The 27,579-nt window shown below is 49.0% G+C and overlaps 1 protein-coding gene across 2 annotated transcripts in view; it reads left to right on the top strand.

The window, feature by feature from the left end:
• The first annotated feature begins 3,913 nt into the window (after nt 1–3,913).
• ADM2 (adrenomedullin 2) overlaps nt 3,914–27,579 on the top strand; it is a 153,612-nt gene continuing 129,946 nt past the window's right edge. The window contains exons 1-2 of one of the 2 annotated variants that reach the window (XM_086918834.1): nt 3,914–5,555; nt 21,600–21,787. In XM_086918834.1, the coding sequence (XP_086774960.1) occupies nt 21,666–21,787 (122 nt within the window). In that variant the 5' untranslated portion in view covers nt 3,914–5,555; nt 21,600–21,665. Of the gene's footprint in view, nt 5,556–20,595; nt 21,072–21,599; nt 21,788–27,579 lie in introns of those variants that run through there. The other variant, XM_086918835.1, reaches the window with a different exon arrangement.

Genomic DNA, 27,579 nt, shown 5'->3' with positions numbered 1-27,579 from the left:
CACACTGGTGAAAAATTATATTAAACAGTATTGAACTTGTGGCACACATTTTTTATTTACCTGTTAATGTGTCCTTGGAGTCAGCTACATATTACCAAAACAGAATGAAATATGAAGTAAGAATAAACAAACAGAAAAGTCACATCAGAACAAAACACAATAAATCACAAGTGGCGATGCATTTTAAAGTAATTGAATCACAAGGTAACCCATTTACCGGAAGTTGTAGCTAAATTACCTCAAGGACTTGGCAGATCAAAGACTATCACAGAAAGTTTATTTGATTAAATGACAGCCTTAATTAATGCCAAAAGGGCTAGATGATAAATTGGAATACAGATGCTTCTTGTAAAGACTATAAGTATCACAGTGGAAAGACTCAGGCTTCCTGTCATGTAACCCAGGGGATGCACACCTGAACTTTAGGTAAGAGCAGGTTATAAAGGTGTTTGGTAAAAACTACAACCAACACAGTAGAAAGACCATGACTTCCTGATTGGATTAGACCCGATGAGTGCATTTTTGAACTGGGAATAGGAGAAATGTCAAACATCTGTTGCGCGGCTTTGGGCTTTACATTTCGAATTTGTTCATTTGCCGACTTGGTGAGCGCATTTAAAAAGATTACATAATGTCAGTACGGCACTGCACGGTTGTTTACATATATGTTTCACAAAACAGTTTACAGCGCTCAACCATGTTAACGTCTGTTTAACTATAAGGGCCCTGTGTTTTAATGTAAGTATGCATTTGTTTTCCTTTTCCAATCAATGTATATCATTTAGTAAACCGTCCGAATAGCTTGCTTGTGTTGAAAGCGCAAACATGTGCACGAAATACCCTTGAGTTCACAACAGCTGACGACCGCCATGTATACCTGACTGAATGTATGTTTATGGACATTCTTTTTTAGGTCTCGCCTACGCAGCATGCATGCGCTGCATAGGAGGGGACCTCTTGGAATCGGTTAGCTTTTTTGGGCAAAAGCGTGCACACTTTGCATTACTTTCAATGGCAACGCATGCATGTTTGGTGATTCCCTTGCCGGAGCGAGCGGCGCCATCTGTTAGCAATTATCGTGCTCGCTCCTGCAAGGTAAACGCTGCGCGTTTCTGCTCTCGGCCGCACTCCCCTCCCTCCCACTTGTTTTCATTGGTGCTTGTTTATTTATCTCCCCCACTCTCCCCGTTTAAAGCTCCTCCACTGCTCCCCAGCCCACTTTAATTAACTTCCACCCTGCCTACATAATCTTCGGTCTCATTTGCTCCGCCACCCCTCTTTCCCTCTCTTAAACACCTGCAGCCCCTGTGTGGGGTCTTCCTCGTGTGTTGCTTGCTACTCCTCTCCCCACCCGGCTCTATTTTATACTCCCCATCCCTGTTGGTTCCCTACACTCACTGCTCTGTTGCTCCCTCACCCATCACGGGCATTTAAGTTATTTTTTGTGCACGGCCTAGCAGCTGTCTTTTGCTGTCCTGTGCTTCACCGCAGTAGAAGTGTTTTTGCGCCATTCACGTAATTTACTTTTATTAAGGAACTAGCCCCTGCATCATTATGGATTTGCATGCATGCATGTTCAAGCAAGCTCACACTTACAGAACGACGTGAGTGATAACTTCACCTCATCATCACACATTTTCTTTTCTTTGTCGCTGCTGTGCAAATTCCATTGTAATACTTTACGCACACAGAAGAATTGGGAGTGGTGTTCGTAACAGAAACATTTCCAGATGTTCTGCAGATGGATAGCAAAGGAGTGAGGATGAGGAAGGAAAGGAAAATGCAAAGAGTGATTCATGCGCAAGGATGGGTTACATGTGCTCACCAGTGGCATTGTTTTGTGAGTCCAGAGACACCTACTGCCCAAGGAACAATCAGATTGTGCTGCATCAAGGCATCCATGGGAACATGCTTTGTACGATCAAAGCATCCTGTGCATCGGGCCCTAGTAGCATCACAATTGCTCCTTCAAAATTGCTCCTAGAGAAGACACATTTTAGATCGTACTACTCTAAGTTTGACAACCTTAGAGTATTTCAAGCTGTAGGAAAATATACTGCTTGTGAAACCCCTGTGTAATATTGAATGACGTTGTTGTAAAACATGGGTCACAATCAAGGGTATTAAGACGAGCAGGGTTTACTTTTGCGCCTCTCACTGTATTTAGCAGACTTTGACCAGGCCCTAGACTAGTTTAAAATGTGTAGGTTGAATTTGTGGCTCGGGCATATCCCAAGTGTGCTATATGCTGATATGTTTGTGCTAGATTGTATCCCAAGAAGTTGCATTATTCGTAAATACATTACATGTTTTAAACGTTAAATACATTAGATAGATTCCACAAATTAGCAATAAAGTAAACATAAATGCAGATCATGGTCTATGTAAAAAGCAAGATATTGGAAAACTGAAGGCTGGAAAAGAAAAATTATATTTTTTCTGTAAATAAAGTGTGTGGGTTGTGATAGATGATAAAATGTAGTAGATCCGGCTAATTGCAAAAAGCAGCAATGTAGTGCAAGCTCAATGGTGGTACACACTTATTTCAATTAAACCTATCAATGTCCTACGCTTTTGTTGGTATGCATGGATTGTGTCTGGTTAGCACATGGGATTTCTGATTGGTGTTTTTGCCCAACTGGAGATCTGAACATGGAAATCATTTACTCCATTTCAGGTGGGTTCATCACCCTCTGTAAGAGGAACAATGTTGCATGTATCACAAAAGGGTTAGTGATGCATGCAGCTGGCATATTCTTTAAAGGCTTCATTCAAGACCCACTTGATGTTAGGTAATGTGAGTTTAAGATATGGAACCATCAGGGCTACTAGTGGCAATGGACCTCTGAAGCATTTCAGTCAACAGGTGAGGAAGTCACATTTTAAAATCTGATTGAAAAGAGAACAGAGAAGTGGTAGTGTCAAAAAATACTACAAGAATATCCAGCAGTACCCTAAACAAGCATTGGCATAGCCAATAGGTCTCGCCTTTGGGACCGTATAATTGTTTAGTTATCCAGCACAATATCCTTGGTGCAACAACATCAAGTATTGCATGGCTAAACACTTATAAGGGCCGAAAAGCGAGACCTATTGGCTATGCCAATGCTTGTTTTCTTTAAATCTATGGATGACCAGTGTAAAAGATTTCCTTAGCAACAGAATATCTAAACAGCCGATATGCATTTGACTTTTTTTCAAACAAACAATGGCGATAAGAAATTAAAGATAGTTGGGTGGGTTTAAATCTGGGTGGAATATTTCAACATAGATATACCACCATTTTACTCTCACATCTTCCCATAACTTGCTGAGTGTGAGTAGGCGCAATAAAACACCTACAAAATGGGGGCGGGGGTAGAAGAGTGTGAGACAGTGTAATTGAGGAGAAGAAGGATGAAATAAAAGACAGAAAACTGCATTGTTTCTAAGCACTTAAGTAATGCGTACCATTACTGCCCAACTCAGTGGTACTGCCTGGATCGACCTCGGAAGGATGAAAGGGGGAGCCAGCCCCGCCTTGTTTCGAACCTTGAGAGGAAGGACGTTGGGGGTGAAGAAGAGTCTGATGAGGGTGCAGGAAGCTTGTGAGATGGGTGGAATGAATGTGGTCGGGATCAGAAAGGCAGAGGTATGGATTAGAAGGGGTGCTAGGAAGGAGTGTGGCAAGGAAGGAAGACCAGAGGTAGTACATGAGGAGGGGAGTGGTGGAAGCCAGAGGAAAGCTGAAAGATGACGAGTTCCTAAGACCGACAGCCTGCCTCAACGTCCTTGCTTGCGTCACCTGTGAGTCACAAGTGTGAATCCTATCAGTGTGGACTCATCATTTCACCGTCCTTTGTTGATTTCACTCGAAATAGATGATGCAAAAACACACGTTTTAAACACCGAGAGACGGTTCGGTTTGTACTGTGCACTTCAGCAAGCACTTCAGTGGTACCATACAAGGCCCTCGGAACCTTTACCCCAAATGCGGGAGGCATCATGGGAAATAAATTGGAAGACACGAAGAACTCATAAGCATAACTCGTGACCTGCAAAGTAAACCATTACCACCAGCTAACTACAATGACACCTTTGCGCGTCTGTCTGTCTCTAGCACTTCTTTCCTCCATCACACAAGTAGGCGCTACACCCCAAGATCACAGCACCTCGCTCGTCACCAAGCGCTCCCACAAAGGTTCACGTCAACAAATACAGCAAACACCCTCCCAGCTACGTAAGCCCTCTCTGTGTGGTGTACTACTTGTCTGATAATGCGCTTCGACGCCTCGCAATAGTACCTGAAGCGCTACATAAATACTACAGTACGGTAACAGCGAGGCGTGATCGAAGCCGGTTGCCTGAGGTCCAGAAGTGGTAAAGGAGTGGAGAAGCGGCCAGGAGAGGAGGGGACTGCCTGCTGTGCTCGGCGGGACCAGGGCAGGCAGTGGCGAGAGCGGACGGGTGAGTCCTCCTGGTGCTAACCCCGCCTCAGAGACCTGCGGATCCAGACCTGACTTCAGATCGAGCTCGAGACGTTCAGGAGGAGGAGGGAGAGAGAGCGCCGCCAGGCAGACTCGCAGGGACCGTTCCGTCGCAGGTCAAAGCTCCGCGATCAGAAATCGGAGTAAGAGATTGAGGGATCCGACCCGAACTCTGCGGTGCCGAGCTCCGGGGGTCAGAACTCTGCGAATCGGAGCTAAAGGGTCAGAACTCTGCGAATCGGAGCTAAAGGGTCAGAACTCAGCGGATCAGAGCTTGGAGATTAGAACTTTGGGAATCCGAGCTTCAGGGATACGATCACTGAGAATTGGAGCTAAAGGGTCAGGAGTCTGCGAATCAAAAAAGGCCCAGAAACAGGGGTTGAGTCCAGATTCGGATGTCCAGGTAATGGTCTTAGAATCAGAGCTTGGGACTGAGTGAATAGCATCTGAAATCAAAAACCCGAGTTTTAGAGCTGCATGAATCACAAGTTTGTGTCAGGGCTCTGAGGATCAGACTTACAGGCATCAGCACCTTACAGGCATTAGCACCTTACAGGCATCAGAACCTTACAGGCATCAGAAACTTACAGGCATCAGGACCTTACAGGCATCAGCACCTTACAGGCATCAGCACCTTACAGGCATCAGAACCTTACAGGCATCAGCACCTTACAGGCATCAGCACCTTACAGGCATCAGCACCTTACAGGCATCAGAACCTGGACACCAGACGCTCGAAATAAGAGCAAAAGAACGATTGGAACCGAGGATCCGAATATCAGAGCACCAAGGGTTGAAGGTCACAGGGTCAGAGCACTGGGATTCAGAACTGTGGGACTGAGCGCTGGAGAGGCCGCATCTCAAGAAACCAGGAACCCCGGGATAAGATTGCAGACATTAGGGGCCGAGAGCCCGAGCAGTCACAATAACGGCGAGCTGACGACCTGAACCCCGGGGCCCAGAGCTCTCCAAGATCGAAACCCCGACTCCGGCCTTGGGGTCATTTTCTTCACCTGCAGACGCACCCCTGCCCCAGAGATAAGGCCCAGACTCCAGGCCCATCCACCCGAGGAACCCAACGCTCGGCAGGTAACCTGCAGCAGCTGCGCCTATGCACAGTGAGTGGAGACAGGGGACAATAAAGGGTGGGGTGGGCGCTGGTGGTACAGAGCGTTCAATGTGAGCTCTAGTCCCCCTGAGTCTGCTGGGGGACTCGAGCTGGGGTTCTGGGAGACTGGTGGTGCACCCATGCAGGTACATCTTAAGGATTGTGGGGGCCCTGGACCAAACGTATTTTGGAGGCCCCTGTTCAGACCAGCTTTGAATTTATGATGCAATTTCACCTCTTTCTTGCCCTCTTTTGCCAGGTCACTGACAGTGTACAGGCACACGGCTCCAAATTCTAAATGATTTTAGGTCTAATAGGGATAGAGAGGTGTGTCTTCAATGTTGTAACACAGCAGCAGCTCACTCAAAATATTGCAAATATTCTCTGAGACACCCTCCCATTTCTCATATGTGAGGTCCTTTTTTGATTTAAAAAATAGCTTTTTTATGGATGTTGCCTTTTATACCTTAACACATTTCTCTTTAAAATGTGGGAAATACACTCCTACATTAAAAATAATTGAAAGGAAAATGGGATTTAAAACAATTAGGAACTATTCAAGGTCATCAGGGTAAGACTCTGCAGAACAGAGCTGGCAGGGGGCCTCCTGAAAGGCTGGGGCCCTGGGCTAGAGCCCACTTTGCCCATGCCTTAAAACGTCTCTGCACCCATGCTCCAGAGCCGGCAGTGTCACCTTTGGTGATCTAAAACTGCACACTGGGCTATGGCGTGCACGCTGCTTGCAGCGCGTGTTCTCGAGCGCTAAAAGTTGCCTTGTGGACTCTAGTTCTCTAAAGTTTACAGTGAGCCTTCTCATACTCAAAGCCTGAGTTCTAGAGCTTCAGACCTTGCATGGCAACGTCCATTGACCTAAAAGCTTACAGTGCGGGCTCTGCTGCTTACAGAGCGTTCAAAGTGAGCTCTAAGGCTCCAGACCTTGCATGGCAATATCAATTGACCTAAATGCTTACAGTGCGGAATCTGCTGCTTACAGAGCGTGCAGAGTGAGTTTTAAGGCTCCAGAACTTGCATGGCAACGTCCATTGCCCTAAAAGCTTACAGTGCGAGCTCTGCTGCTTACAGAGCTTGCAGCTTGAGCTCCAAGGCTCCCGACCCTGCATGGCAACGTCCATTAACCTAAAAGCTTACAGTGCGGGCTCTGCTGCTTACAGAGCGTGCAGTGTGAGCTCCAAGGCTCCAGACCTTGCATGGCAACGTCTATTGACCTAAAAGCTTACAGCGTGGGCTCTGGTGCTCACAGAGCGTGCAGCGTGAGCTCTAAGGCTCCAGACCTTGCATGGCAATGTCAATTGACCTTGCATGGCAACGTTCATTGACCACAAGCTTACAGTGCGAGCTCTGCTGCTTACAGAGCGTGCAACATGAGCTCCAAGGCTCCAGGCCTTGCATGGCAAAGTCCATTGACCTGAAAGCTTACAGTGTGAGCTCCGCTGCTTACAGAGCATGCAACATGAGCTCTAAGTCTCCAGGCCTTGCATGGCAACTTCCATTGACCTAAAAGCTTACAGTGTGGTCTCTGGTGCTCAGAGGGCTTTTAGCATGACTCGCACCGTCAATGGACCTAAAAGCCTACAGTGCGGGATCAGCTGCATACAGAGCGTGCAGCTTGAGCTCTAAGGCTCCAGGCCTTGCATGGCAACGTCCATTGACCTAAAAGCTTACAATGTGGGCTCTGGTGCTCACAGAGCGTGCAGCTTGAGCTCTAAGGCACCAGAGCTTGCATGGCAATGCCCTTTGAACTAAAAGCTTACAGTGCGAGCTCCGTTGCTTACAGAGCGTGCAACATGAGCTCCAAGGCTCCAGGCCTTGCATGGCAACGTCCATTGACCTGAAAGCTTACAGTGCGAGCTCTGCTGCTTACAGAGCGTGCATCGTTGGCTCTAAAGCTCCAGACCTTGCATGGCAACATCCATTACCTAAAAGCTTACAGTGTGGAATCTGCTGCTTACAGAGTGTGCAGGGTGATCTCTAAGGCTCCAGGCCTTGCATGGCAAAATCCATTGATCTAAAAGCTTACAGGGTGAGCTCTGCTGCTTACAGAGCGTGCAACATGAGCTCTAAAGCTCCAGTCCTTGCATGGCAACTTCCATTGACCTGAAAGCTTACAGTGTGGGCTCTGGTGCTCACAGAGCTTGCAGCATGAGTTCTAGGGATTCAGACCTTAGATGGCACCGTCAATGGACCTAGAAGCTTACAGTATGGGCTCTGCTGCTTACAGAGCGTGCAGCGTGAGCTCTAAGGCTCCAGGCCTTGTATGGCAACGTCCATTGACCTAAAAGCTTACAGTGCGGGCTCTGCTTCTTACAGAGCATGCAGCGTGAGCTCTCAGACTCCAGGCCTGGCATGGCAATGTCCATTGAACTAAAAGCTTACAGTGTGGGCTCCGCTGCTTACAGAGCGTGCAACATGAGCTCTAGGACTCGAGACCTTGCATGGCAACGCCCATTGGCCTAAAAGCTTACAGTGCGGGCTCTGCTGCTTACAGAGCGTGCAGCGTGAGCTCCAAGGCTCCAGGCCTTGCATGGCAACGTCCATTGACCTAAAAGCTTACAGTGCGGGCTCTGCTGCTTACAGAGCGTGCAGCGTGAGCTCTAAGGCTCCAGACCTTGCATGGCAACTTCAATTGACCTGATAGCTTACAGTGTGGGCTCTGGTGCTCACAGAGCTTGCAGCATGAGTTCTAGGGATTCAGACATTGGATGTCACCGTCTGTGGACCTAGAAGCTTACAGTGTGAGCTCTGCTGCTTACGGAGAGTACAGTGTGAGCTCTAAGGCTACAGGCCTGGCTTGGCAATGTCCATGAACATAGAAGTTTACAGCGTGTGCTCTAGTGCTTACAGAGCATGCAGTGGGAGCCTTAAGGCTCCAGACCATGCATGGCAATGTCCATTGACCTAGAAGCTTACAGTGTGGGCTCTGGTGCTCACAGAGCGTGCCAAGTGAGCTCTAAGGCTCCAGTCCTTGCATGGCAATGTCCATTGACCTAGAAGCTTACAGTGTGGGCTCTGGTGCTCACAGAGCTTGTAGCGTGAGTTATAGGGCTCCACACCTTGCATGGCAAGGTCTATGGACCTAGAACCTTACACTGTGGGCTCTAGTAATCACAGAGCTTGCAGCATGACTTCTAGGGCTCCAGACCTTGAATGGAAACGTGCATTGACCTAGAAGCTTATAGTGTGTGCTCTGGTGCTTACAGAGCGTGCATTGCGAGCTCTAAGGCTCCAGACCTTGCATGGCAACATAAATTGGCCAGACCTTGCATGGTAATGTCCATAGACCTAGAAGCTTACAGCGTGGGCTCTGGTACTTACAGAGCATGCAGTGCGAGCTCTAAGGCTCCAGACCTTGCATGGCAATGTCCATAGACCTAGAAGCTTACAGCATGGGCTATGGTATTTACAGAGCATGCAGCGTGAGCTCTTAACTCCAGGCCTTGCATTGCAATGTTAATTGACCTAAAAGCTTACAGTGTAGGCTCTGGTGCTCACAGAGCGTGCCGTGCAAGCTCTAAGGCTCCAGACCTTGCATGGCAATGCCCATAGACCTAGAAGCTTACACCGTGGGCTATGGTATTTACAGAGCATGCAGCGTGAGCTCTTAACTCCAGGCCTTGCATTGCAATGTCCATTGACCTAAAAGCTTACATAGTGGGCTATGGTGCTCACAGAGCGTGCACCGTGAGCTCCAAGGCTCCAGACCTTGTATGGAAACGTCCATTGACCTAAAAGCTTGGAAAATGGGCTCTGGTGCTTACAGAGTGTGCAGCACAGGTACTGGTGACCTGCACATTTCAGTATGGCTATTGTTAATGCAGAGCTTGCAGTGTGGGCTTGAGCTCTTTTCTTCACAGCACTCAATGAGCTCTCATGCGCCAGAAGTGGCATGGTGGGCTCAAGAACATGCGGTGAGGGCGCTGATATTTTAGGGTTGCCTCGTGGCTCCTGATGTAGCACAGCTTGCAGCGTGGACCTTGGTGCCCCACCTGGGCCCCAGTGTATCTGTGCCTCCAGATTCTGTGCATGGATTCTGATGCTCTAGGAATTTGCACTGTGATTCGGATGCTTTCCCTGCTGCAGTTTTCCAGTGGCTACCACTAGCCTATAAAATGGGGTTTAATACTTTAGATCAGTGGTTCTTAAACTGTTGTATGTGAACGCAGGGTCCGCAAAGCCTACTCAGGAGCCCAGAGACAGTTTAGAAAATTAAATAATATTGAGTAATGAACTATGTATCTATCTATCTATCTCTCTCTCTCTCTCTCTCTCTCTCTCTATATATATATATATATATATATATAGTGTGCCCTCCCGATCACGAGTTGCATGCTAATTGACTGTCAACACTCCAAAGCAGGAAGTGTTGGCAGCCATCTTGTGCCTCGGTAGAACCGAGGCACAAGAAACCAGTCAAACAAATGCGAAAAAAGAGCAAAGGAGGCATGGTAGAAATACCCTGACCCCCTAGGCTTGCATCGGTGGTTAAAATTGGCAAAATGTGCAACGGATCCAAGGATCCGACCGCCAAAAAAAAACGAAGCGCTGGCTACCTCGCTTTGTTAATATTTAGCCCCAGGTGGGCTATTGTTATATTGTAATGGGGGGGCCCAAGGGGACCCCCCAGCCCTTGGGACCACCACCCCTGGGGCTTTGCAAAAATATGTGCGGGGGCTCACAGTTCCCCCAGCCCCGGGGACCGCCACACCCCCCAGGGCTTTGAAATTAAATGGGTGTGGGGCCTCAAAGGACCCCAAGCCGACCCCCGGGACACTGCAGTTTGCTATGGCAGGGCGGGAGCCTCGCAGCTTTGCTTTGGTATTTGGAAGAGAGAGCAGGAAACCTGCTCTCTCTTCCAAATACCAAAGCAGATTTCTTTTCCACATGGGAAGCTGCATCTTAGCAGCTCCCCGTGTGGAAAAACAATGCCGGCTCCCGCAGGACGCTGGAAGCCGGAGGGATAGGGCCGGCCCCGGGAGATTGGGTCCCCGGGGCCATAAGTGGCCCAGGAGGGGGCCATACGCGGCCACCCTCCCAAATTATAAATGTATTTTTTGAAAAAAAAGGGAAAGGCCGGCCCCGGGGGATGGGGTCCAAGGGTCCATGAATGGGCTTAGGAGGGGGACTCGCAGCCCCCCTCCAAAAATTAAAAGAAAGTAAAAAAAGTGGCCATACCCCGAGGGATGGGGTCCCCGGGCCGATTATGGCCTAGGGAGGGGGACCACGTGGCCCCCTTCCTATTTTGTGATAAAAAAAAAGGGATCAGGCCCTGGGGTTGGGGTCCCCAGGGCCGATAAAAAGGGAAAGAAGGGGCCCGGGGGGTCACACAACCCCCTTCTTAAAAATAAAAAAAAAGACCGGCATCACGCCGGAGGCCCCGCCCCCTCCCTGCAGCACTCTGCAAATGCGCCCCCAGATGCTTCCAGTAAGCGCCACTGCGTGGCGTTGAAGCGAGATGGTCCAGGCCGTCTCCCTTTATACACCTCTTTGCAACGCAGTTCTGTGGCGCTTACTGGAGGTACCTAGTGGGCTAGTTTGACCCTACGGACCCTCAGGATTCAAGGGGACTTAATATCCCAACTTAAAATGGTCACATGGCGTGTTCACACAGTGGGGAAGGGAGGGGCGGGGCCTGAGGTGACGTGTGCAAACATGCCCTGTGGCACGTTTTAAGTAGGGGAAATAATTCCCCTTCAATCCTGAGGGCCCCTGGGGGCTAACTAGCCCTCCAGATGCTTCCAGTAAGCGCCACTGCGCTGTGTTGCAGAGAGGTGGTCCAGGCCGTCACCCTTTTTACACCTCTCTGCAACACAGCTCTGTGGTGCTTACTGGAGGTACCTAGTGGGCTATTTGGACCCTAGGGATCCTCAGGATTCAAGGGGACTTAATCTCACAACTTAAAACGGCCACAGGGCACGTGTACACAGTGGTGAAGGGAGGGGATGGGGCCTGAGGTGACGTGTGCCAACATACCTGTGGAGCGTTTTAAGTTGGGTAAATAATTCCACTTCAATCCTGAGGGCCCCTGGGGGCCAACTAGTCCATCAGGGGCTTCCAGTAAGCGCCATTGCGCTGCGTTGCAGAGAGGTGGTCCAGGCCGGGCCCCTTTTTACACCTCTCTGCAACGCAGTTCTGTGGCGCTAACTGGAGATACCTGGTGGGCTAGTTAGACTTAAGGAACACTCAAGATTCAAGGGGACTTTATCCATTTATCCACCAAATTAAAACGGCCACAGGGCGTGTATTCACACATCAGCTCAGCCCCCCCCCCTCCCTTCCCCAGTGTGCAAACGCGGACTGAGGCGCATTTTAAGAGGTAGTTTTAATCCCCCTGCCCTATTATGAACTAGGGTCTTACAGAGGAGGCCATGGTAATCACAGTGATACCCCAATGCATAGTGTTCCCTAGTGTATGTAGGTGTTTTCACTGCATTCTAAGTGTCTTTTAGCATACCACTGGCTCTATGACTGGTTAGTCAGAGTCAGTTACCACCAGTACCCATCGGAAAAAGTTAAGGGTACAGGGTGATTTTGCAACAAGGCCTCTTTCTGCTCTTCTGTTTGTTCTTTCAGCATGCTTTCCTTCTTCCTGCACTTTCATTCGTCTTTGCGGACTTCTGTTGCTTCTTTCTGCATTTCTTTTTCTTCTTTCTGTGTGTTTTTCTTCTTTCTTCACATGTCCTACCTCTGTAGGCATAGTTAGAAACTAGCATTTAAAAAACCTTTGAAATTAACTGAAAAAAACATAGGTTTCAGGCATGTTATAGTTAGAAATTAGCATTAAAAAACCTTAGAAATTCACTGAAAAAACCATAGGTTTCATGGGTGTTATAGTTAGTTGGAAATTTCACTCGTACAAAACCATTGAAATTCCCCTGTTATAGTTAGTTCAGCTAACTATAGCTCGCCCGCCCGCAATGCACTGCTGATGACTTCACACATTACTCATGACATGGTCAGTGACATCACTCATGACATCACTGATAACATCTCAAATGACATCACTGATGACATCATCCTTGTGATAGAGTGGCAGACCTCCTCTCACCCTAATATAACCTTTGATACACACACTCAAAAATAGAAACAAACATTTTCAAAACAATTGACATACCAATACCACTTACAACACACCTATTTAGTAATTCCAAGATCTACACACACATCCACTCATTCACCAACAGTCCTATACCGTCACTCATACATGTACTCACCCATCATATGTACTCATACACCTATACATCCTGTTACACACTGACACTCATCCATAGAGTTACTCACACACATAGTCACACATGCAAACAAAATATCAAACATCCATTAGATTTCATATACAGTTATACACACACCACCACATTTACTGCTACAGAAACTAACACATGCTTACTCTCTTAAGCAATCACTCATAGAAACATATACTAATTTATACAGGAACTCTTCCAATCTCTCACTATCACATATACTCACTTATATACACCAATACTCACATATACTAGTTTAAAACATATGTAGTTACTCATAAAGACACTATTGAGACAAACATTTGTTCACTAACACACCCATACACACACTCATCCACCCATACAGCCCTCCACACATGCTGTCTTCAAACACATACAAACAGTGAGTCACTCATTCATGCATCTATGCACTACGTAATACCTCCCACCGAACCATACACACACTCATACTGATACTCAAAAAAACTACTAATAACCTATATAGCTCCTCGCCAACCCATGCAGCCCCTTATACACAAGGAGACTGATACAGATATTTATATATTTAAACATTACTCACTAACCCATGTATTCACTAAGATACACTTAATCAGTCAGTTATACAATCATTTTTTTAAAAACAAAATCATCCATTTAGACACTTATATACCCATTTATTCTTCCATCGACTTTGAGATATACATATATAAAACATATTTAATTTTCAGAAGAACACACATTCACCGGATGATGTCATCAGTGATGTTGTGAGAAAGTAGCTCTATATATACTGGACCAGAGTAAGGTACAGTGTGCATAGAGTCCACAAACCCCAGAGGTATAACAGAGGTTAAAGCCAGGTGTGACCTTTCTCTCTAAAGTGGTAGATTGGCCGAGCAGTAAGGCAGTACCAGAGGACAGTGTAAAGCATTTGTTGTACACACTCAGTCAGCAAAATGTTTCACACACTGAAAGACTGAACTCCAGGCCAATTGTTTTTATATCAAAAGATATAGTTGTTTTATTTCTAGAACCAACAAGCATCAAAAAATATACTGCTCTCAATATGAGAGGTCTCAGATGAGTACTTTGCAGAAAGGCAATAAACTTTGTAAAGACAATAGGTACAGGGGTTGCAGTAGGCAACACAATTCTCCACACAATTTAGCATTGAGCTCAGTGGATTCCCTTATATAAACACAGGTGATTACTTTGTAGATTACTTTGGTAATTCCAGGACTGGCTCCTAGGTTCAATCCTGGGGTCTAAGCTGGAAACAGTTTAGCAAAAACGTGTTAGGTATTGTGGTGATTTTTCAGGAATAAAAAGCTATTTTAAAAGTTCACACTTTTAATTACACAATTACGTTTCAGTATTTCGTATGATTTTTAAAGAATATTTCTATTTTTCAAAAGTAGATAGAAGAAATTTCATAGAAAACAGACAATGGATTCCTATGGAGAAATACAAGTTACTAGTAAACCCGCTAGGGATTACTTTTGCGTTTCAGCACTGGGCTATATGGTACAGTGCTGGCTCCTCTCCTGATTACAGGTGAGTATTTCGGAATTTGGAATTCGGATGATTTTATATGAATATTTCAAATTTTCAAAAGTAGACAGAAGATTTTTCGAGTCAAACCAGTCAATGTTATTCAATGACAGGTAAGTGAGTTACCGGTTTCCTGGTGAGTACTCGACTGGTGAAGTTGTGGTTCTGGGCATAGACTCAGGGGTCCCCCAGGGTTAGGTAGGTACAGTTGGTTCACCCTCAGTGGCGGGTGCAGAGGTAGTTAGGCCCAATGTTATCCAATGGGGGATGGGGCGACTCTGGTTGGTGGCTGCTGGCTAGCAGGCCACGCGGCTGTGGGAGCTGGGCTCCTGGTCACTTGTTCAGGGCAAAGGGGGAAGCAAGATAGGACAAAGGTGGCATGGCCAGTGGTACTCGGGCGGCTGGGTGCAGGGTGCTTTTGAGCCGTCGGGCGCTCAATGTTATCCAATGGAAAAGGTCAAAAGGGAACAAAGGCTGCAGGCTCGGGCGGAGACTCTCCAGGGGCGACCAGCACGTTGAGAGGTAAGTTGGGATCTTGGAGCACAGGTAGGAACCCCAAAGGGAGGCACAGGGGTTTGTAGGGCGCCGGGTGCTGGAGTGTCTTTGGGTGTCGGAAAAGCTTACCCTCAGCTGGTCGTGGTTGGAGTGGGCCCTGGTTCTGAGTCTGCAGGCGTCGTCTGGTTCGTCGAGGAGGGTCTTTGGGCACTGGACTTCGGGTCCCAGTCGCCGGGGGGACGTCCTTGTAGTCTTGGATCACTCGGACACGGGCCGGGCTCGGCAGGTGCAGAGTGGGCTGGACCAGAGCTTCCTGGCTGGCACCAGGGGGGTGTTGCAGCAGAGCCTATGCTGATGGGAGTCCCAGTCTTTAAGAGGGTCAAGGCAGGCAGGTCCTTTGGGTGTCCCAGGGTTGCTGTCCAAGGAGTCGCTGGGATTTAGGCAGGAGCAGGTTCCAGGATCGACAGGCCGGTAGGACTGGGGTCAAGTCAGTTGTTGTCGTCTGGTTGTTAGCAGCTGCGCAGCGAGTCTTCTTCTTCTTGATCTTCTTTCTTCTTTTGGTTTCGGGATCTGAAGAAGGAAGGTTCAGGGAGCCACTAAATACTGAATTTAGGGGCGTTACAGGTAGGGCAAGGGCAGGGACCAATAGGTCCCTGTCCTGGGGTGGGTACACCCCCTAGCCTGCTCCTCTCCTGTGGAAGGGGGTAGGAGCCTAGCTGGGATTGGGCATGGCTTCCTGACTTCAAGATGGCCAGAGCCCGGGGTCGTGCTTCACCTCATCTCCCCCACCTGAGGGGTGGGGTTGGCACACGCTGGCACACCCCCCTTCTTGACATAGTTTTTCCCGCAAGTCTTCCACCAGAGTGGGGGTCAGACTGGTGGAGGGCCAGTTCCTGGGTATAGCAAATGGTCTGGAGAAGCTCACAGAGGCGGCATGCCTTTGAAACTTCCCCCTGCCCATCCTGGGGGAGGAGACCTAGCACCTCGCCCAAGATGTGCATTGTTGCAGGCCCAGGAGAGCTGGGGGGGCTCTCCACCCAGGGGTCCAGCAACATGTCTGCTGTATGGCAGCCTCTCAGCCCAGACGTGGATTGTAGGATAGGTTTTCAGAGGGCATCTCTAAGACGCCCTCAGGTGCATTTTACTTTAAATCCCACACTGGCATCAGTGCGGGTTTAATGTGCTGAGAAGTTTGGTACCAAACTTGTCAGTCTTCAGTGTATCCATTATGGTGCTGTGGAGTTCGTAATGACAACCTCCCAGCACCATATACTCGTAATGGCATCACTGCACTTACAGTGCCCAGGAATGGCCCTGGGTACTGTATGGGCACAGGGATCATGCACCTGTGCCCATACCTCTGGCATAGAGCACCCAGCTAGAGGGATGACTGAAGTATGCCATGGCAGTGGGTTCTGTGGGCATGGCACCCAGGGTTGTGTGCCATGTTGACTCTTGGTTTAGCTCTGACCCTAGACACTCAGCCTGCAAAGGCAGTGTGTGGGTGTCGGGGTACAGTGCCCCTGAGGGTGGCACAATAAGTGCTGCAGCCCTCAGGGGTCTTCTCTGGTCACCATGCCCTGGGTACCTAGGGTACCATTTACAAGGGGCTGACAGGTGGCCAGAGATGCCAATTGGGTTTTAGTTTCAACACAGCATTAAGGGAAGGAACACAGGCCCTGGGTACCTGGTTGGCAGGGACCCAGGGCACACTCACTCAAAGCACATCAGCAGTTCAGAAAAAAGTGGGGGCATACCAGTGCAAGAAAGATGGTACTTTCTCATAGATGTCCTTTGAGATGTCATCAGTGATGTCATGAGTGATGTCAGTGACCATGTCGTGAGTGATGTAATATGTGACGCCATCAGCAGTGCATTGCGGGCGCGCGAGTTATAGTTAGCTGAACTAACTATAACCAGGGAATTTCAATGGTTTTGTACGAGTGAAATGTCCAAATAACTATAACGCCCCTGAAACCTATGTTTTTTTCAGTGTATATATATATATATATATATATATATATATATATATATATATATATATATATATATTCATTCATTTCTAAAAGTCTCTGCCAATCAACAGGAACCACTCGGACATTTTTGCGTGCTGCAAATATTTAATGCCAAGTCCAAAACAAAATTTAATCAGCCCATCCAGCAGGTTTTGTCCCTTAGGACTTCATCAGGGTTGGGCAATCCATGAGTCAATTATCCGAGTGTGATACAGGATGTTCTCTCATATCCAATGTCTTTAGAGCAAAAGTCTTAAATCCGGGTGGTATAGTACCCACTATTTATTCAGAAACGCGTTGGCTGGGCTGATTGAATTTTGTTTGATAAAAGAATCAATAAATTTGGATTTGAACACAAATACAAGACTCCTGAAGAACTGAATTCAATTTACCTAACTCTATTGGAGATGTTGTAATTCTTGGAACTTTTCTAGTGCTCAAATTAAATGATACTTATGTTACATTTTACGCTCCTTTTTCAGTTGTTGTACTAATGACAAAGTTGGGTGTGGCTCCTAAGCAAGGGGTTACTCAAAGTTGAGCATAACAGTCTCTATTTCAGAAGACTAATACACTGGTGTGACACCAGACGGCACACACTGCTTACGTTAAGTTTCCCTATACACACACAAATGTAAAATTGAAATATTGAAAATGCTCTCTAAATGTGAAGAAACTTGACTTGGGAGGCTGAACATTAACCGCATGCGCGCTAGCGGTTTTCCCGTTGAGCGCTGCGATTTTAAAAATCCTGCGTTACGTGACAAGGTCAACTCGTCACACACACAGCGCAGGTAACGCCCATGACGACCTGATCTTGTCACACGCATCGAAGGGGTTAAGGACCTGATTTATAGTTTAGCAGACAAATTATTCCATCACACATGTGATGGAGAACCGTGCCCATCAAACCCCTCAGGTCCGCCTGATCTAGTTTGAGTTGGGCTGTGCCATCAGAAAACGAACTCTAATGGACCAAAGCCTGTCTGAATAACAACATCAGTCTGCCCACCCTATTTACAACACAGGGTCTAATGTCCTTTTTTTCTCTCCATTGCTTCCTGGTAAAAGCTGTCGGTCACGAACAGAAAAAAATAATAATGGTCTCCATGCACTGGGAAAAATCTCTCTCTAGTGCCTTCACAGGAGCCGGGACGTCATTAACACCCATTTTAGAAGCTTGAGGGGGGTTGGGTGTCACTGGGCAGTTCTGTGAAACATTAAAATTGTTTATGGCATATTTGACTTTAATCAGACATTCTGGTCTCCAAGAAGCTCATAAATAGGATCTCTTGCAGTGGAAGGAAGGGAGGGAGGCTGGGTGGAGAGAAGCAGGACAGAGAGAAGGATGGGGGAGACAATTTATGGATGCAGAGATAGGTGTGTGGAGAAAGGAGTAGAGGATGAACGGAGAGAAGAATGGATGATGATTGAAGGAAGGATGAAAAAGAGAGAAGGAAGGATAGAGATGAGGGGATTGAGAGAAAAATTAAAGTGACGGGTGGATAGAAATAAGGATGAGGGATTGATGGATGGGTGGAAAGTTAGCAAGAGGAAGGATGACTGATGGCTGAAAAAGGAAGGATTGAAAAAGAGAATGATGATTAGAGAGATGGGGATTGAGAGAATGAAAGTGAAGGATGGAAAGGAAGAAGGATGAGAGGATTGGTGGATTGATTGATTGATGGGTGGGTGGAAAGCTAGCAAGAGGAAGGATGAATGATGGATGAAAAATGAAGGAATGAAAAAGAGAAGGATGAATAGAGAAATGGGAGATTGAGAGAAAAGGTAAAGTGATGGATGGAAAGGAAGAAGGATGAGTGGATTGATGGATGGATGGAAAGCTAGCAAGAGGAATGATGAATGATGGATGAAAAAGGAAAGAATGAAAAAGAGAAGGATGAATAGAGTTGAGGGAACAACAGAAAAGTTAAAGTGATGCACAGAAACAAAAGATGATGAGAGGATTGGTGGATTGATGGAAGGATGGCAAGCTAGCAGTAGGAAGGATGAATGATTGATGAAAAAGAAAGGAATGAAAACGAGAGAAGGATGAATAGAGAGTTGAGGGAATTGACAGAAAAAGATAAAACGGTGGATGGAAAGAAAGGCGGATGAGTGGATTGGTGGATGCACTTAAAACTAGCAAGAGGAAGGATGAATGATGGATTAAAAAGGAAGGAATGAAAAAAGAGAATGATGTAGAGAAGGAGGGATGAATAAAACAAATATGAAAGGATGGACGAGACAGTAAGAATGAGGGCTAAAAGTGAATAAAGAATGGAAGGAAGGAAGAAATGAAAGCAAGTTGGGAAAAGACAGAAAGACGAATGAGAAGAGGAAAAAAGAATGAAAAAAAACAGTATGGCAGAAGGGAAAGAAATTTAGGAATTTGAGAATTCCTCTAGGGGAGGAATCTTCAGATCAACTGCCAGATATTCTTACTTCACTTACTCACTCAGTGCTTAACCATGTGATACATGGTGTAAAGAGGGGGGTATTTTATGTTTCTGGCTACTCCTAGACAGGAGCCTCTGTGATGGGTGCAGCTCCTGTGAGGGAATGGACATCATCACTGGGCCTGGGGCCATCTCAAAATGTGGTGTTGGGCAGCCAGGCCAGGGTGGGGGAGGAGATGAGCTTCACCACCCTGGTGGATGGTGGGCCGCATGTCACATCTAAATTGCTTAACTGGTTATCTTCACCTTGATTGGTGGGAGAAGGTAACTACAGCAAACAGAAACTAAGGTGGACGATTGATGGCCTCCATTGAAGCCCTCACATGCACCATCAAATAAGAAAGCTTGCATGTTGGAGCCTTGCATATCGCTTTCTCTTTTAGAAATAACACCATATTTTGAAAAGCTCCAATCTTCCCATTAACATTTCTATTTTTATAAGTTCTGATTATCAATTAAAAAAGATCTTTCGTAATTTGGGTATTTGTTTGACCTATGCATGTTTCTGGCTTTTGTGGATAGTTTTGGGGCTCAAGTTTTACACACTGATTAGACCAGGGCCTCCGGCTTCCAGGGGTGGTTCCGTGGGGTCTGCAGATGTCGGAGGGTACGCGCGCTGCGTGAGATCTCACCGCTCTGACGCAGTGTGGGGCTTTGACTCTTCGGGGCTCGTAGCAGGGCCGGCTCTAGGCATGTGCAAGCTGTGCACCTGCACAGGTCCACCAAACCCCAGGGGCCACCACGCCAATATATATCCTTAATATATTAATCCTCTGAGGATGGATACATATTTGCGTGGTGGCCCCTGGCAGGGATTTGGCGGCCTCCAGCTCTGTTCCACTTCTAAACACCCTGACCCCCTCCCCTCTTTACTGGCCTGCGCGCTCCGCCCCGCCCGGACCCCCTCTTCCGGGCCCCCTTCCTATGCTCCTTGCCCAGGGCCACCATGAGCCTAGAGCCGGCCCTGCTCGTAGCCTGGGATCGGAGGCTCGTAGACCAGAGTGTGCAGTGCGAGGGTGACTCCAGCCTCCACCCTGCAGACACACCTCCCCGGTGCAGCAGCCCGTCTGGGTACACGTACAGCGCAGCGCCTCCGACACACAAATGCAGTTTGACAGCGTCTTGGACAGTTGTAAGAGCACGTGCACCGGAGTGAGGCTGTTTACTTGTTTCGTTGGACCTCTTCAACAGCGCCTGTCCCTCTGGCCGTTGCTTTCGCCTACGCTTTTTAGTTCTCTCACTTTCGACAGTTTCTTAATTTTTATTCTGAAGACATTTTCTATGATTTGTTTTCTCTTGCTTTTTGTTTTTTTTACCTTTCGCTCTGTTCTTCCTTCAACCTTTTTACTCGGTCCCTCCTTTCACCACTATGTTTAACTCCTTTCCTTCTGTTTTCTTTCATCTCATATTGTTTTATTTCCTTTCCCCTGCTCTCTGTGTCTTTTCCTGTATTATTTTCCTAATTCCTTACCCCCCTGTCCTGCGATTTTTTCTTTCTTTGCAACCTCTCCCATCTTTCGCCAGCCCTGCCCCTACCCCGCTCTCAATCTCGGACTCCCACCACTTCAGCTCGTTCTCTGGGTTGCTCTCTTCTTTCCCGCCCTTAAATCCCGTTCTCTCCTGCTTCGGTGGCCCGGGCGGCTTTCCACTCGCCGGTGACACGCAGCCTGTTACGTGGAGCTCCCTGGACGCTGCCCCCAGTTCACTCGCAGTTTCAGCTGCCGCTGCGTCCTGCCTGCTCTGTAAGAGTTCTTACCTGTTAAGTCTGTCAAGGGTTCACCTTCTTTCCAACTCATTTAAGTGGGAGTCAAAATCAGTGACCACAGTCTGCATCTCACCTACCTCTGTGTTAACTTACCGCCCCTTTCTTCGTTTCTTTTTCTCCTCTCGCGTCTTTTACTTCAACTTCACTCCCATTTCTGTGAATGCCTCACTTATCCTCTTTTTCTGTTGCCCCTGGCCTCTCTCTCCTTTCTCCCTTCTCCCTTGTGCACTTCTTTCTGCTTCTCCCCAACCCTCTGTCTCTATTCTCCCTCTCCCGCTCTTTTTTGTGTCTTTTCCTCATCTCCATCTGCTCCGTCTCCTTTCCTTTTAACCCTGTCTCTCCTTTTCACACACTTACTTTTGTGCCCCCTCACCCCGCCCCTTCTCTTCTCCTTTTTTTCGCCCCAACCCTCCCCCTCTCTCCGCTGGCTGCCCTCCTCACCCTCCTTGATCTCCTCTCGCCCTCCCGCCTCTCTGTTGCTCATGTCTCACAAATTGTATTTCAGCGGTCCGATCTGCACGTGCTCGCGGGGTTCCTCCCCTCCAGGACCAGGACTCCCTCCGGCCTGCCCATGAAGGCCCCGTTGCTGCCTGCTGCACTGGGTTACATCAGCCTGCTGTGCCTGCTGCACCTGTCGATGTGTCGAGGCCTCCCCGTGCACTCCGGCTCCGAGGACCTCCCCCCTGAGCCCAGGTAAGCGCCGGGTGAACAATAGGGACTAGTCTTGTGTGTCATATCAGAGACCGAGTAACACCCTGCTGCCGAGCTGCGCGATTCTGCATTCCAGCCTTGCACTGAGTGATGCAACCCTGCATCCGGGCAGTCCTGCCCTGCTCCCCACCTAAGCACAGTGCTGAGTCCCGGCTAGCACCGGTTGATGCAGCTCGAGGTCCCTACTATGTTCCGGCTGATGCTACCCTGTCTCCCAGCGAGTCACAGGGCGTTTCAGCTAAGCGCTAGCTGACGCGAGCCTGCCTCTGACATGCGCTGGGCGACGCCTCCTTGCACCCCTGCCTGCACAACCGTGTCTCCGGGCCATGCGGTGGATGATGCAACCCTGCTTCCATCCTAAGCAACCTGGGGGGCGCGGCCCTGCATCTCAGCAGAGCACAGGTAGGCAATACAAGCGTTGGATGATGCAACTCTGCTTCCGACATAGGGGTACAGCCATGCATCCTGACCAGCCACGTGCTGAGTGATGCAACCGTGCTACTTACCTAGGCACAGGGTGTACAGCTAGCCCTGCATCGAAGCCATCAGTGCGTTGGGTGATGCAACCATGCTTCTTACCTAGGCACAGGGTGTACAGCTAGCCCTGCATCGAAGCCATCAGTGCGTTGGGTGATGCAACCATGCTTCTTACCTAGCTAGCCCTGCATCGAAGCCATCCGTGCGCTGGGTGATGCAACCCTACTTCTTACCTAGCTAGCCCTGCATCCAAGCCATCTGTGCGCTGGGTGATGCAACCCTGCTTCTTACCTAGGCACAGGGGGTACTACCCTGCCTCCAGCCACCCATGTGCTGGGTGATGCAACCCTGCACCCCATTCGTGCCAGCCCTGCATTTGTCCCATTCCTGCAACGGGTGATGCAAGTCAGTTTCCAGGCTAAGCACTGGGTGATGCAACCCTGCTTCCGGGACATGTAACTGTATCACAGCCTCAAGCCCTGCAACCCGACTCCGTGTCCTGGGTGACGCAAGAGTGCCCTGGCCAGGGATCACCATGCAGGGTTTGGGGTACTGATGGCAGGTGCACGTGGGTACCGGTGGGTGAGGACGAGCAGCCGGGGAGGTGCGCACAGTGGGGGTCCAGAGACACCAGACCCAGCAGAGCCCTGGTGCTGCTATGGCACCGCGGCCGGGCACACTGGAACCAGAGCAGCAGCTGGGCCCCGGCAATCCCGGGGCACCCACTACAGAAGGGTCCAGGAGCGGCACAGAGGCACAGGGGCGTGGCAGATGGAGAGCAGAGAGGCTGGTGGCACCGGTGGCACGCCCAGAACCCTAGAGGGAGGTACAAGATAAGGACCAGGAGGAGGGGGCAAAGAGAGAGGTACAAGATAAGGACCAGGAGGAGGGGGCAAAGAGAGAGGTACAAGATAAGGACCAGGAGGAGGGGGCAAAGAGAGAGGTACAAGATAAGGATCAAGCGGAGAGGGGCAAAGAGAGAGGTACAAGATAAGGACCAAGCGGAGAGGGGCAAAGAGAGAGGTACTAGATAAGGACCAGGCGGAGAGGGGCAAAGAGAGAGGAGGTACAAGATAAGGACCAGGAGGTGGTGTTGGGAGGGAAGGGGGCAAAGAGCGATGTACAAGATAAGGAAAAGGCGGTGAGGGGCAAAGAGAGAGGTACAAGATAAGGACCAGGAGGAGGGGGCAAAGAGAGAGGTACAAGATAAGGACCAGGCGGAGAGGGGCAAAGAGAGAGGTACAAGATAAGGACCAGGCGGAGAGGGGCAAAGAGAGAGAGGTACAAGATAAGGACCAGGAGGAGGGGGCAAAGAGAGAGTTACAAGATAAGGACCAGGCGGGGGCAAAGAGAGAGGTACTAGATAAGGACCAGGCGGAGAGGGGCAAAGAGAGAGAGGTACTAGATAAGGACCAGGAGGAGAGGGGCAAAGAGAGAGAGGTACAAGATAAGGACCAGGAGGAGGGGGCAAAGAGAGAGTTACAAGATAAGGACCAGGCGGAGAGGGGCAAAGAGAGAGGTACTAGATAAGGACCAGGCGGAGAGGGGCAAAGAGAGAGGAACTAGATAAGGACCAGGTGGAGAGGGGCAAAGAGAGAGGTACAAGATAAGGACCAGGCGGGGGCAAAGAGAGAGGTACTAGATAAGGACCAGGCGGAGAGGGGCAAAGAGAGAGGTATTAGATAAGGACCAGGCGGAGAGGGGCAAAGAGAGAGGTACAAGATAAGGACCAGGCGGAGAGGGGCAAAGAGAGAGGTACAAGATAAGGACCAGGCGGAGAGGGGCAAAGAGAGAGGTACAAGATAAGGACCAGGCGGAGAGGGGCAAAGAGAGAGGTACTAGATAAGGACCAGGCAGAGAGGGGCAAAGAGAGAGGTACTAGATAAGGACCAGGCAGAGAGGGGCAAAGAGAGAGGTACAAGATAAGGACCAGGCGGAGAGGGGGAAAGAGAGAGGTACAAGATAAGGAACAGGCGGAGAGGGGTAAAAGAGAGAGGTACAAGATAAGGACCGGGCTATGGAGGGAAAGAGAGCGGTACAGGATAAAGGCCAGGCGGAGAGGGGCAAAGAGAGAGGTACTAGATAAGGACCAGGAGGAGGGGGCAAAGAGAAAGGTACAAGATCAGGACCAGGCGGAGAGGGGCAAAGAGAGAGGTACAAGATAAGGACCAGGCGGAGAGGGGTAAAAGAGAAAGGTACAAGATAAGGACCAGTCGGAGAGGGGTAAAAGAGAGAGGTACAAGATAAGGATCAGGCGGAGAGGGGCAAAGAGAGAGGTACTAGATAAGGACCAGGCGGAGAGGGGCAACAAGAGAGATACAAGATAAGGGCCAGGGCGGGTTGGAGCAAAGAGAGAGGTACAAGATGCTGAACCAGGCAGCGTGGGACAAACAGAGAGGTACAAGGTAAGGACTAGGTCGGAGGGAGGCAAAGAGAGAGGTACAAGATAAGGACCAGGCTGTGAAGGGCAAAGAGAGGGGTACAAAATAAGGACCAGGTGGCATGGGGCAAAGAGAGAGGTACAAGATAATGGCCATGCGGTGGGTGGCAAAGATAGGTACAAGATAAGAACCAGGCTATGGGGGGGGGGGAAGAGAGAGGTACAAGATAAGGACCAGGCGGTGTGGGGCAAAGAGAGAGGTACAATATGAGGACCAGGTGGTGGTGGGGGGCGGCAAAGAGAGGTACAAAACAAGGACCAGGCGGTGAGGGGCTAAGATTGAGGAGGTACAAGATAAGGACCAGGCTATGGGGGGGGAGAGAGGTACAAGATAAGGACCAGGAGGTGTGGGGCAAAGAGAGAGGTACAATATGAGGACCAGGAGGTGGTGGGGGCGGCAAAGAGAGGTACAAAACAAGGACCAGGCGGTGAGGGGCTAAGATTGAGGAGGTACAAGATAAGGACCAGGAGGTGGTGCTGGGAGGGAAGGGGGCAAAGAGCGATGTACAAGATAAGGAAAAGGCGGTGGGGGGCAAAGAGAGGGGTGCAAGATAAACGTCAGGCAGCGAGGGGCAAAGAGAGAGGTACAAGATACGGACCAGGCAGCAGGGGCAAAGAGAGAGGTACAAGATAAGGAAAAGGAAGTGGGGCAAAGAGAGGGGTACAAGATAAGGACCTGGTGGCGGGTGGAGGCAAAGAGAGAGGTACAAGATAAACGTAAGGCAGCGAGGGGCAAAGAGAGAGGTACAAGATAAGGGCCAGGGTGGGTTGGGGCAAAGAGAGAGGTACAAGATGCTGAACCAGGCAGTATGGGACAAACCGAGAGGTACAAGATAAGACTAGGCGCAGCGGGGCAAAGAGAGAGGTACAAGATAAGGAGCAGGCGGTGTGGGACTAAGAGAGAGGTACAAAATAGGGACCAGGGATTGTGGCGCAAAGAGAGAAGTAGAAGATAAGGAGCAGGCGGTGTGGGACTAAGAGAGAGGTACAAGACAAGAACCATGTGGTGTGGGGCAAAGAGAGAGGTACAGATAAGGACTAGGTGGTGTGGGGCAAAGAGAGAGGTACAAGTTAAGGACTAAGTCGAGAGGGGAAAAGAGAGAGGTAGAAGATAAGGACCCGGCGGTGTGGGTAAAAGAAAGTGGTAAAAGATAATGGCCAGGCGGTGGGGGCAAAAAGAGGTACAAGATAAGGACCCGGCTATGGGGGGAAAGAGAGAGGTACAACATAAGGACCAGGAGGTGGGGGCAAAGAGAGTGGTACAAGATAAGGGCTAGGGACCCATAGGGCAAAGGGGTAGATACAGATATGGATGAGGTGGAGCGGGGCAAAGAGAGAGGTAGAATAAAGGAACCAGGGGCACTAGGGGCAGAGACAAATGTACAAGATAAGTACCGGGTGGTGCAGGGCAAACAGAGAGGTACGAGATAAGTGCGAGGCAGCGAGGGTCAAAGAGAGAGGGGTACACAATTGGGACCAAGCAGTGGGGGCAAAGAGAGAGATACAAGATAAGGACCAAACAGTCGGGGCAACAAGAGAAGTAGGAAGATATGGACCAAACGGCGGGGGCAATAAGAGAGGTACAAGATAAGGACCCAGCAGTGTGGGTCAAAGAGAGCAGTACAAGATAAGGACCAGGCGGTGTGGAGCAAAAAGAAAGATACCAGATAAGGACCAGGGGCCCTTTGGGCAAAGGGGTAGGTACAAGATAAGGATGAGGCTGGGCGGGGCATAGAGAGAGGCAAAAGAAAGGAGCTAGGAGCAGAGAAAAAGGTACAAGAAAAGTTCAGGGGCGGGTTGGGACAAAGAGAGAGGTACAAATACGGAACAGGGGGTGTGTGTTCAAAAAGAGCGGTTCAAAGACCAGGCAATGGGGGGGCAACAATAGAGGTACTAGATAAGGACCAGGCAGTGGTGGGCAAAGAGGGAGGTACAAGATAAGTACCCGGTGGTGGGGGGGAAAGAGAGATGTATAAGATAAGGACCCGGCGGTAGGGGGCAAAGAGAGAGGTACAAGATTAGGACCAGGCTATGGGGGGAAAGAGAGGTACAATATTAGGACCCGTCGGTGGGGGGCAGAGAGAGTGGTACAAGATAAGGACCAGGTGGTGGGGGACTAAGAGAGAGGTACAAGATAAGGACCAGGGAGTGTGGCGCAAAGAGAGAAGTACCAGATAAGGAGCAGGCGGTGTGGGACTAGTAGAGAGATACAAGATAAGGAGCAGGCAGCGGGGGCAAAGAGAGAGGTAGAAGATAAGGACCTGGCGGTGGGGGGCAAAGAAAGAGGTACAAAATAAGGACTGGATGGTTTGAGGAAAAAGAGAGGTACAAGATAAGAACCAGAACGGGTTGGGGTAAAAAGAAAGATACAAGGCAAGGGCCAGGAGCCTTTAGGATAAAGTTGTAGGGGCAAGATCAGGATGAGGCAGTGCAGGGCATAGAGAGAGGCAAAAGAAAGAAACCAGAGGCACTAGGGGCAGAGAAGAAGGTACACGATAAGTACCAGGCGGCGTGGGTCAATGAGAGAGGGGTTCAAGATAAGCACCAGGCGGTGGGGAGCAACAATAGAGGTACAAAATAGGGACCAGGGAGTGAGCGCAAAGAAAGAGGTACAAAAGAAGATTCAGACAGTGTGGAGCAAAGAAAAGCGAGAGGTACAAGATAAAGGCCAGGCAACTTGGGTCAAAGAGAGGGATACAAAATAAGGACCACGCTGCACACCACCTGAGTCACCTTGAAGAATTATCACCCGAAGAGCAACCTCTATGGGGGCTCAGAGGCCTCTTTGTTTTGTTAATTGTGCTAATTGAGGTGTTGAACCTCTCCTTAAATCGGTCTGTCATTCCCGGAGAACCAG

This window comes from Lissotriton vulgaris, chromosome 1_1 (assembly GCF_964263255.1).
Source record: "Lissotriton vulgaris chromosome 1_1, aLisVul1.2, whole genome shotgun sequence".
Lineage (NCBI taxonomy): Eukaryota > Metazoa > Chordata > Amphibia > Caudata > Salamandridae > Lissotriton > Lissotriton vulgaris.
The sequence above is the reverse complement of the archived record's forward strand: the minus strand, read 5'-3'. Positions and strand labels throughout refer to the sequence as shown.